Consider the following 12126-nt stretch of genomic DNA (forward strand, 5'->3'; position numbering starts at 1 on the left):
AAATGGGGATACATAGGGATTGATGTAGTTGTCTTGGATAAAACTTTTCAAATCAGTGATTGAAGATGTTTTGCTCTATCTTGGAACAAATGAAATCATTTCAAGTGCAGCAAGATATAGAATACTGATTTTTTTATTTTAATATAACTTTGAACTTTATTCAACCTTAAACTTTTTATGCCTGAAGACGCATTATGTGAGACTGGTCTTGTTTTGTGGTGCAGAGACGGTGGAGCACAGTAGCAGGAGACGAGGAGCCTGACCTCCTGTCATGATAAACATGTCAGAGGTTGTCTGTTGATAAAGATATGAAACAGACACAAAGACAGCCCAGGCCAGGTGTGTATTTGAGTGTGTGTGTGTGTGTGTGTGTGTGTGTGTGTGTGTGTCAGAGAAGGAGAGATCAGCCAGTGATGGTCTACTAACCTGCCTGCTGGTCAGTAACAGAGGAGATGCTATCAATGTGGATTCTGCTATTTTGACCCTTGTCCTGTCCTCTGCCTCATCAGGCTTAAGTGGGCATAGCAGGGTGGTGTAGTCAGAATGTTCACACACACACACACACACACACACACACACACACACACACACACACACACACACACACACTGGAGTTTTAGACTGTACTGTAGATGTGCTTAGGTGTGAAATCCTCAGTGATTTTCTCTCCTCAGCTGTAGTCTCAAGAGTTCACAGAATTTCAGAGCAACTAATTAATTATGTTTGACAGCTGACAGCTTCTCATGCCAGTAAAAAAAAAAAAAAAAAAAAAAAAAAAAACAGAGCATGCCACCATGCAGGATAGTAACAGCACTGTGTATTCCAGCTATCTCAGTCAGATTTATATCTGTCCAGATTAGAGCTTATCTTGGCTCGAGAAAATGGGATATGATGTTTACATACACTACGCTGAACGAGGGTTCGACTGATATTTTGCTTTGCTGGTTTATCAGGCTGACATTGCCATTGTATTACAGTTTTTTTTGATTGCTTGAACTCATTTTACAAATGCTTTGCTCACTGTGCCAAAACTCTAAACACAACGCAAATAAGACACAACACCTGGAAATAAACCATACACATTTATGGCAAACTGAAACTCAGTCATCAAAACTTAAAAATCCTTTGTCAAAATGCAACTCTGATAACAAAAGGATACACATTTCTATAATATGAACACACTTTCACAGCAGCAAGCAACACAATAACATACTTAACACAAAACACTGCAGTTTTTACTGCTTTTCATTTATTGCTTCAAAAAGAATTCTGCAAAGCTCAAAACAGAAATTAAACATCTTTTCACAGTAACAGCTGTTTCCAAAATAACCAAAAAATAAAAATAAATAAGAAAGGTGTCAACTCTGTCAACTGTATACAGTATACAGTATATTGTACTTTACAGTACAGTTTTTTCAATCACTTTTTCCAGTATAATGAAACTGGGATCCACTTTGTCGTCATCTTCACCTCCAAACCACAGCACAAGTTTTCTTTTGCAAATGTGTTCATACCTTTTCATTGAATTCAAACATTTTTCACACTCTTTTGCACCTGCATCTCTATGAAATCACTAGTGCACCTGCATCACTGCCCTTTCCACCAATCACCAATCAGTCAGTATGCACCTACAAAAAAAGGGCCTATAAATTGTATTCTGTATTTTTTTCAACTCCTTTGAGTTTTTCTGTGTAATACTGTATGTGAATTACAGTATTTCAGTTTTTCCATCAACACAGTAAAATTTCACTTCAAAGCCTTTCTGAGTTTGGATGCAGTTCTTTACTGTAAGTTCACATTTGAATGTGTAGCTCACAGGAGAACCTTGTTCAAACTGACAGCTGTATTTTGTATTCTGCTGTCAGCTGTGGTACAGTACAGTAGAGCTGATTGAAGGAATCTACTCATTTGGGCAGAAGTTGAGTTGTTTGAGGGAAATATTGGCTTTTGCTACTTGCTTTACAATATGTGACGATGTAAATCGTCAAAAAAATATGACTACTGTACACGCAGGAAAAAGTAAGGTTGAACCTGCTCAGACTGAAAAGGCTGTGTTGCATTCTGGTGTTGAGTATGAAGTGAGTGAGTGAGTGGATTAGTTGTATTGGGCGGTGACAAAATGTGCTTTTGCTGCATGTTTGAAAGGTTTTGTCATGGTAAGAGCCTTTTGACAAACATAAATAAACATACATGCATAGTATGTAAAGCAAAAATAAAACAATATAACAAAATCAAACTACATACAGCTACAAAATATCATCCACATCGCATACGATGTCTTCCTGTGCCTCTTTCTCTCACTGCCTCCACGCAAAGTACTCAACATGGCTGACATGGGGCCTGTTTGTAGTGCTTAGGCCCTGACTGGTTGGTGTTCAGTTTTCTAAGTAAGTGCTTTCATGTGTGTGTCTCGGGTTATCTAATTACCCGATGTGTTTTGTATTTTGAACATAAGTGTTTTCCCAATTGTAACCACATGCTTTCATTTTTGAGCGAGGTGTCTTCTGTAGGAAATAGTGTCTAGTGTTCAGGAGGAAGTGTGTTGCAGAATTGCAAACACAGTTCAAAACAGCACCTGTGTCTAAGATATGGCCACGCTGTGTTTAAGGTTTAGTTCCAATGACTTCAAGTTTTGTCACATTGGTTTAAGAGTATGTTCTTAGTGTGTAAGCAATCGAAAAAAACTGTAAATTCTGAATATTATCAAGTCATGTGGTTCACTGCCAGACTGATGGAGGCTCCTCTCTGTCAGAGCTACATAAAAAAGTTTTTTCAGTTTGACACTTTAATTATTCATCTAAGTGCTCTATAGGCCTAATATCCACTGTGATTTTTTTTTTTTTTTTAATATTTAAAAGCTTAATGTATCCAAACATTTTAGTACCCTATGATGATTTAAATGCTGTCTCAGATGCTTTTCCACTCTGACAACAACAGACCTTTATGGGAAACACTAAAACCTTGTTTTTTTTTTTTTTTTTTTAATCACAAGAATGGCTATGTGTCTGTCTGTATATCCATCTGCCTGTGTGTCTGTCTTCAGCTAGTCTTGCCTATCAACCTATTATAAACTTTGTACAAACAAGTATAGCAGACGGGGAGATATGCAGGCAGTGCCTACATATCATCCCTTCTCCTCCTCTTGTCTTGGTAGGTGAAAAAAGGTGTGTGTGTGTATCTGTCTGCAACTAATCTGGCATACTACTGGGCTTATCAGGTTGATATTCTTTTGTGCACAGAGCCTATATCTATGACGTTTATAAAAAAAATAATAACACATAGGCTCCACAGGCTGCATATCACCTATGCAGTCTTGGCCTTTAAAAACCTTTTTCTGTCAAACCCGAACTTTAATATTAACAAGACAGTGGTTTACGTGTAAACATGCTCGCAGATTCATGTTGAGACACAATATGGGCTTCCCTGTGTTTTCTTTTCTTTTTTTTCAGTTGTAAAATATGAGTGAATGGCTATGAAAAGAATGTGATTCTGTGAAGCGTAAAGCTGCAGGCCCCTGGCAACACTACTCTGACAGGGATCATCCAGTCTAATTTATACCCTGAGAAAGGCTTGTGTCCAAGGACATAAATTTAGTTGCGGTGTGCATTGAGAAAAGGGGAAGGCCCCATAAACCAGCCAGGGACAGAGAGAAAGAGGGAGGGCACAGGGTGGGGAGGTGGGGGGGACAATGGGTAGCCATCAGGAGGAGAGCCCCAACAGCTGCAAGGCCTTACATCCAAACACACACTCTCAAATGCGCACCCAAATACGCACATACACACATTTCTCTTTCTTTATATTCCTCTTACACACACACACACACACACGCACACACACACACACAGTTCTCTCCCTCATATACTCCCAGGCCAGGCCATCTGAAAAGGGGCCAGCTAAGCAGATGTTCTGCCACTGCCCTCACAAAGAGGACAAGTGACTGGTTGAGAGGGGAAAAAAAGAAAGAAAAGCAAAAAGGGAAACAAATGTCCTAATTTTCCCCAGGATGGTTGAAACAGCTTGCCGTGCAGCTCCACAAATGCTGATTATGTGTGCAAGATATTTCCTCAACTCCTTAGACTGTTTTATTGTTGATTTTTTTTTTTTTTTAAGTCAGCTTTGCTCATGTCTGGTGAGAGGATGAGAGGAGCTATTTCATAATAAGATAAAGGGGAAAAGACATGACCTTGTACCTTACAACCCAATTTTGCTGTAACAGTGCATCACTGTGTGCTGACTTGCAAGCTAATGAAAGTAAAGACATATAGCTTCGAAAATGCACTTTGTCATGAAAATTGCTGCATTACCACTCGGCAAGAGGCGTTGCTGAGACAAGGTCGCCGTTTTTGACACGTGTATCACTTTCTGCATGAAAACAGCAAAGTGAGAGGTTATTCATTTAAGGGAGACTGCTTATGCCCTGCAGTGTGTTGAGCAATTGCACCACTTCTGCATGGTGCAAAGGTCTTTATCCCATCTATCCCTGCCAATATCTCTCACTTTGTTGCAGTCTGCCCACCTTACCCCACCCCACCCTACCATTTCTCACAGTGTGCACACGCAAACACACACACAGACACTATGCAGCCTGCAGGCTTTGACCTGTAAATAGCTGCCCAGACAGGGTCTAGTCAGTCAGGGAGGCAGGACGAGGCGTCAGGGCCTACATGGCTCCTGCAGAGCAATAACAGATGCTTATCATGTTTTACTGAAGGAACAGGGAGTGAGGGAGGGGGTGCTGCCGTGGGATGGCGGGGGCCTGGCGATGAATGGCTCTGACAATAAATGCCCTCAATCATGGCAAGACATTGTATCTTAGATAATAGAGACAGAAGTATGCCAGGAGGGTTATAAGGGATTCAAATCCAGCCAGGGTGCATGTGTGAGTGCACGTAGGTGTTTGTCTGTGAGAGAGTGTGTGCATGCGCTAATGCATGCCTTAAGAGGGAGAGAGAGAGAGAGAGAGGGAGAGAGAGAGAGAGAGAGAGAGAGAGAGAGAGAGTGAGAGAGAAAGAGGGAGGGAGGGAAAGCGCATGTGCACTCACACACCCACTGCAGGTTTTCAGCAGCTCTTATCCCCTTGCACATTCCAAGTAAAGACAACAGCAAACAAATGGCTTAAGGTTCAAGTCAAGTATGTTTCATTCCTCTCCCCGCTGTCTCGGCCACTCTCAATGCCCTGGGCTGTACTGCGAGGGGGGACAGGGGTTAGATGCGAGGTCAAAGAGGAGAGGATTACTCAAGATACACTTCAGATAAAAGTGTCAGTCCAATAACCTTTAGTGATCCATCATGTGCAGGCTGTGCATTCGGGACGGTGCTGTTGTTCAAGAGAAAAATATTACCTTCATGTCTGTGTAATAATGAAGATGAAGCTACCAAACAAGACAAATTCCCTGTGACATAAGAAAGCTTGCTCATCTGTGAAGGGTAAAGGGGATTCAGTAGTAGTGTTGTTTCTGGCTTACTGATGCCTGCTGTTACTTAGACTAGAGAAAACACATTTCTCCTTCTTTCTCTAGAGGGTCAAGCACACTTTTGTTTTTCCTCTGGCAGAAGAGAGATGTTTTCCCTGCTCCTGTTTGCTGAAATGCCTTCACAGCTACCAGTGAAGGTGTTAATTTGGGGTCCTGACTCACTGCTCACTCACTGGATTTCAGTCACATTTTGGGACAAATATGTGTTGAATTTCATTACTGGGAGTGTTTTTTCTGATCGAGGAGCTACATTTCACATTACATCATATTTAGCACAGGCTTACTGGAACAGCTATGATATCACTGACAGTCCTAAAAATCACTCTTCTCTGGGGACTCAGTGTGACTTAGATTTCATAGGCAATCATGATAATATTCCCATAATATTCTCATACAGGCCAGACTCTTGTCTCTGGTATTTAAATACTGACTTTTTTTTAGTCATTCATCACTATGATATTACCCACCTAATAATATTCCTACATTATATATCTAGTTAAATCGTTTTGCTATAGTATTTGTTTAGGCTACTTGCATCCCTGTAAAGTATGGGAGTATTACTTTAAAAGTTATTCTCCGTAAGGGTAATTAAGTCAACTTATCCTTATATCTTTGGCTGCCTTTCCTGATCATTTTAGATATTAGTCTTACATTTTCAGTCTTCTTAAATCACAAGGCTGTAGCGTGCTACTTTGACTCAAGATGAACTTATTTGGCACTGCACTATGAACTTATTTGGATAGCCAGAAGTTTCACAGGAGGCCAGGTCCTGAGGCGGCTTTTGCGCATGATTTTATGCACAAGGTCCATGAACCTCGCCAGGAAAATATTCCAAGTATTTGAGCTGCAAGCACGAGGAAGAGAGGTGAGGCGCTGTGTAGAGAGGGAGAGAGAGAAAGAGAGAGAGGGAGAGCAGTGTGTGTGCGTGTGTGTGTAGGAGAGAGAGAGAGAGACATACACACAGGGAGAGCGAGCAGAGAGGTGGTGCAGTTGAGCACAGTGAGCCAACAGTGAGGCGACAGAGCGGAGGTGACAGCGGAGAATGGAGAGGTGCCCGTCCGCCCGGCGAGCTTTGACCGCGGCGAGCGAGGAGAACCGAGTCGGCCCTTTCCCTTTGGAGCGAGAGTGCTGAACGAAACCGGGAGGAATTAACTGGGCGCAAGGGGAAAGGAATGGCTGATCCTCTGCGGAGGACTTTACTAGCGAAACTCCGGGGGAAGAAATCCAAGAAAGGAGCGACGGCCGGCTGTGGATACGGCTCTCCAGCTACTGCTGCTGCTGCGGCGGCGAATGGGGGCCGAGAAGGTAAAGAAAAAGTTTTGCAAAAGCAGCGAGACTTCGAGGCTGGTTCGGTAGTCCTGCTCACAGGGCTGGATTACACGGCAGAGAGAATGAGTACTTACGAGAACTGTGTTGAAGGGTCGGTGGTAGAAATAGGAGGGTTTATAGTACGGGACAGTCGCGCTGCGCTGGCCGGCGCATGTCCCCAGGAGCGGGCCAGCGGGGGCAGGGGTCGGGTTAATGAGGAGCTCTTGGGGGTCTCACTTCAAAGAGGCAGGCAGTTTGGTGGACATGCGGTCGGGGAGAGCGATAGAAGCCACCAGGGGCCACGATCCGCCGGTAAAGTCTCGCTACCGGCGGGGGGCCCGGTTGCAGGAGCGCATGCCCAGAGAAAACACTTGGTCCCCGTCCCGCGGCAGTGCAGAGTCGGAGATTCAATCGGGTTTGGGGACAGTTGTAATCACGTTTTATTCCGCACACGGGTAGAGCCGCATAGCTGGGTCGTTAAGCAGACAGAGTGTCGCGTTGCTGCTGGTGATAGTAACGGGACAAAAATGTGCCTCGGCAGAGATGGGACAGATCCCCGTTTGGGACACCGGCACATGGCAGGGAATGTGGTGGCTGTTAATGAACACACGCATAACGCCAATTTGGGTTTTGACAGCAATCCAGCGCTGGAGGAAAAATTGCCAGCTTGCGCGACGCTCGTGTATCCCAACTGTATCTCCTCCAACACAGAGGAAAACATTTTAATCAGAAATATCGAGAGCTATGGGAGCTCGCCCGAGTGTGCAGGGGACATCAGGGGGAACGGTCTGCAAAGCCCGACGTTTTTCCCCACAGAGTTAGAGATATGCGACATAAACATGACATCCCTGTGCGCCAGAGAGGGGTCACTTAGGTACCACTCTTTAGACAGTGAAGATGAGGATTACTATGATAATGAGATTCTGCCTTTTTATGAAACTGTAAGAGCGAAAAGTGACAGTGACAGCAAAGTGGAGGTGACAGAGCTGACCCAGCCTGGGCAGGATAAGGGACAAGTCGGTGACAGTAACAGTGCCCAAGAAACAGACAGGCTCAGGAGCCAGCTGAAAGAGGCTTACTACCTTCTCATTAATGCCATGCATGATATCAACCTGGATGTCCAGCAGCTTAGTGGTGGTTTAATTGAGCAGCAGACCACCTCGTCTTGCAGTAGCCACTCCCGGGATAGCTTGTGCTCCAGGTTGTCTGCCAAGAATATGGATAGTGACTCTTGGTCCTCAGGAGGCGACCACAGTGCTCAGCAGGTGTCTGACACGGACTCACTCCTGCTGTGCCTCAGTGGGAACCTCGAGTCGTGTGTCAGAGGCCGGCTGAACAGTAAGAGCATGCTAAACCTGTCTTTTACAAAGATAAGACCCGCTTTGGTGCGCTCTGCTAGTGACGGAGCTATCAGGTATCTTGGTGGGCCCTCGCTGTGTGTAGAGGCCTCCGGAGCGCAGAGCCCAGAAATCTGTGAAGGGACCAAAGAGGCTAATGAGGCAAAAGGGGCCAAAGTCCCAGGAGTGTGTGAGCTGTCAGGCCCTCAGGCCGTTTATGATGCTGCCAGCAGTGAGGAGCTGCTGCAGGACACTGGTGGTGAGGATGACCGTGGCAGCCGGCTCCACGAGAGCAGCGGCTCGGTCAACAGCCTCACAGGTTCTTCAGACAATACTGATGCATCCACCGTTCAGGGTCACAATAACAAGCAGAAGCAGAGTGGAACCTGGGCACAGGGGGCCACTGGCAACTCTGTCAACAAGAGCCACGGCGTCACCGTCAACAAGATGCAGGAGTGGATGCACAAGGGCCGCCTGCTGTCTTCTGAGATGAAGCAGCGCATTGAGGGCTCTTCATCCTCTTTGCCCCGCGGAGGTCGAGGCCAGGACAGACCTTGTCCTCCTCAGGCTGACCCCGGGGCGTGTAAAGCAGGGGCCCAGACCTCCAGCCGCGGGGCTCGAGGGGTAAAATGTGCCAAGTCCAAGTCACTGAGCCCAATCCGTGGAGGGAAACCTGGCACCAAGTCACCACGGCAGTCCACTTCGTCAGCGCAGCAGCCAGGTAGGAAGGCTATACGGAGTGGCCTCAACTCCCGTGGATCCACTAAATCGGGGAACTCTCACCCTCCTTCCTCCCGTCTGATTATTGTCATCCTCCCTCACACTCATAGTAAACTCCGTCTGGTGGCGGCCCACCCCACACACTCCTCCTGTTCTGGATGCAAAGCAAAGGGACGGGTCACCAGAGATCCTCTTTGCTTTCCTTTTAAGATTTTCTAACCGGTGGCGGGGTCCTCTCCTTCACACTAATTTAGGTGCATTTTAACACTAAATTAGTAGCACGTCGGTCATAGGATCTCTCACAGTGTAGTAAAATAACAACTAACTCACTCTCTTCTGCTAGTCAAAGTGGTGTTTTGTCGTGGTGTTGGTGGTGGGGTTTTGAATGTGTGTGAATGACTTTTCATCATGTTTGTAAAGCGCAAAATGAATCACTGATGTTCTGTTTGTGATGATGTGCAAAGACGCTGAAAGCATCTGTATCATGAAACCTCTCATCCACAGAAATGTGATATGTCTCATTATTTAAATATGAATCTGCAATGTACACCGCATGAGTTTGTTTGGGGCTTGAAATGCAAACTAAATGCAGTGGTGTAGCCACAGATGCAGCGTGTAAGCCCCACTTTCTAAATGGCATGTATTCATAGTAAGGCTGGGTGATAATTCAATATCACTGTTTATCATCTTACAGTAGAATTATACTCTGATGATATAGTGATTTTGGGATATTGTTACACCATTCTGTTGTCTAAACCGATGATAACAAGCAAATTTTTATAATTTAGGCATGAGATATTTAAAGATTATTATTGTTTTTTTGGATATCATACCTAAGATTGCTATTTGGTTCAATAGGATGAAAATGAACTTGAGTGTTTAACATGCAAGTTTGTATACATGAGTCATATTGTGCTATAAATCGATATTGAAAAAAATCCTAATTCGTATTGCGATACTAATTCCAATCATGAAAAAGCAGTTTATGTCCACACATTGAAAAATTCAAGTTTAATTTCAATCATATCACCCAGCCCTTATTCATCGTATTTGTCACATTAGTGTCAAATTGAGTAAGTCATTATGAGGATTGGGTCTTTTAAAGATTAGCTTATAGAATGGAGTCATTTACAAAAAGAAATGCACATTTTTTTTCCATGCTGAGCCCAAATGAGTGTGAGCAGGGCAGTTAGCTGGTGTAATTATATGAGCTGGAAAATCTGTGTGTGCATATTTGTGCAGGATGTCGCAGTGGGCAAGCTTTGTGCAAGGTACACCAACACAGGGGGAAGAAAATGGATCAAAAACATATTGCTAATTTTATGCCAGTCATGTTGTTGTTTACACTGTTATTTTGCATGCGTTTGGGTGTCTGTGTGTGACTGTATGTGCGCTTGTGAGTTTGTGTGTTTGTTTTCTGAGCGTCTCTTCCAGAGTAAACAGACGATAGGCCACATGTGCAGGTCCTTGTTGACTGTCGGTGTGCTGTGCTGCTAGAAATAGAGTGTGATCTCCGAGGTTAGGGAGCGGAAGGCCTCTGCGTTTGATTTGCACGGGCAGAGAGCTGCTGTTGTGCTTTTTCACTCACGCAGAGCTCTCTCTTCAGTTTTATACTCCGCTGTCTTTCTCTCCACTTTGTCAAAACACAGATCAAGCCAGTCTCCTCTTCATATTCATTTTGTAGGCTTTTGTCCCTCTTTTTTCCCCCTCTGTTCTCTTTATTTTTCCCCACTTTGCTCAGATTTCCCCCCTTCTCTGTCCCCACTGAACTTTTCCACAGCTGTAGCCAGAGGAATCCCAACCAGGAGAAGAGCCACTGCAGAGTCTCTGTGGTCAGAGAGAGAGAGAGAGAGAGAGAGAGAGTTGAGTTCAGGGGGGGTCTATGTTTGAGAGAAGGGGGGGTTGGGCTGTCATGTTGCTTTCCTCCTCCGTCGTTTGCTCTGGTTAGCTCCATGGTAACTTGCATTTTAAAAAGACTTTGGAGTGAATATTTAGGATGCCATTCCTGTTGTTTAACTTGTTTGCATCGTGTCACTTAATTCCTCACCATGAATGAACAAAATGAAGGGCGATTAAGTATTTATTAAGGTCAGCCCTGGGCTTATCTTGCCCCTGCGGGCCTCTCAGTACCTCACAAAGACCCATTTAAAAAAATGCCAAAGCTCTCAAAAGCACCAGTGAATTACTCCTGACCAGAAACTCCCTTCATAGAGTTTATAGGTCTTATCTTAATTTATGCAAATATTTATATATTTCTGCCACTAAAAATGGACCTCTTTCTCCCTTTGGGCGTTTCTTCGAAATTAAACCTCACTGTGAACTCAGTAATGAGACAATATATTTCACGCTAGAAGCATTCGCTTAATTAGATTGGAGTTAATTTATTTCTGCACTGACTTGTTCTTTAATTACTGTGTAAAAACTCATGTTGGTTATCACCCAGATATGTGAGTGGGTGTCTGTCCTTGGCAGTGTGTGTGTGTGCGTGTGTGTGTTTGTGCGTGCATGTGAGTGTGTTTGTGCCCATGAGCAAACACATGTCTCTTCTGTTTAGATGCGTGTTTGTATTTGCAACGGCAGGATTTATGGTTTTGTGGTGTGTTTTTTCTGCAGCAGAGTGCTAGCATTGGCATGCAGGCAGGCCTCCAGTATACAGGCAGTGCATTTTGGCCAGACCTGAACTTAGGAATGGTATTTCAGTCAGACTTAGTGTTGGGACGCAGCCAGACACACAACACACAGTGGGGTAAGAGATCCACCTCTGGGACGCCCCAAAGGGCATGCTTGGAGATTTTATTTTTGTGGAGCCCAGATCCTCTTTTGTCAGTACTTATTTTGGTCCAGACTATCTCAATCACGCGAGAACAATTACCCTCAGGCTGCATGCCTGGAAATAGTGACCGTTTTGGAGGGGAGCTGAGATATGTAGACTACTCAAAGTTTGCTTAATACCCACATGTTTAGAATAATTGCTTCAGTGTGTCTTTCTCAAATTAATTTGATAGCTCCTCTGCAAACACCATCACTATTATTGTTGATATGATGTCATGCACTGGTCGTAAAACCTGTGTGACTGTAGTGCCAAAATTAAAGTTGAGATAAAGTGTCTATTTGTTTATAGCTCCTACCTGCACCTATTTGCGAAAGCAGGAACTAAATATCTTTAAAAGCTGTTATAATCTGAAAACATGCAGATGTGTTTATGGGTTGGGGGAGCCTGGAGAGATAAACTGTCATCCTTCAATATGCACATAAGATTTTGCACTCAAGAGATTCTCATACAAGAC

At 44.2% G+C, this 12126-nt stretch overlaps 1 protein-coding gene across 3 annotated transcripts in view; it reads left to right on the forward strand.

Moving 5' to 3' along the window:
- Nucleotides 1–6476: 6476 nt before the first annotated feature.
- syde2 (synapse defective 1, Rho GTPase, homolog 2 (C. elegans)) overlaps nt 6477–12126 on the forward strand; it is a 51142-nt gene continuing 45492 nt past the window's right edge. For 2 of the 3 annotated variants that reach the window (XM_030050058.1, XM_030050059.1), the window contains exon 1: nt 6477–8840. In XM_030050058.1, coding sequence (XP_029905918.1) covers nt 6647–8840 — 2194 coding nt within the window. In that variant the 5' untranslated portion in view covers nt 6477–6646. The remainder of the gene's footprint in view (nt 8841–12126) is intronic. The other variant, XM_030050060.1, reaches the window with a different exon arrangement.

This window comes from Myripristis murdjan, chromosome 4 (assembly GCF_902150065.1).
Source record: "Myripristis murdjan chromosome 4, fMyrMur1.1, whole genome shotgun sequence".
In the NCBI taxonomy this organism is placed as follows: domain Eukaryota; kingdom Metazoa; phylum Chordata; class Actinopteri; order Holocentriformes; family Holocentridae; genus Myripristis; species Myripristis murdjan.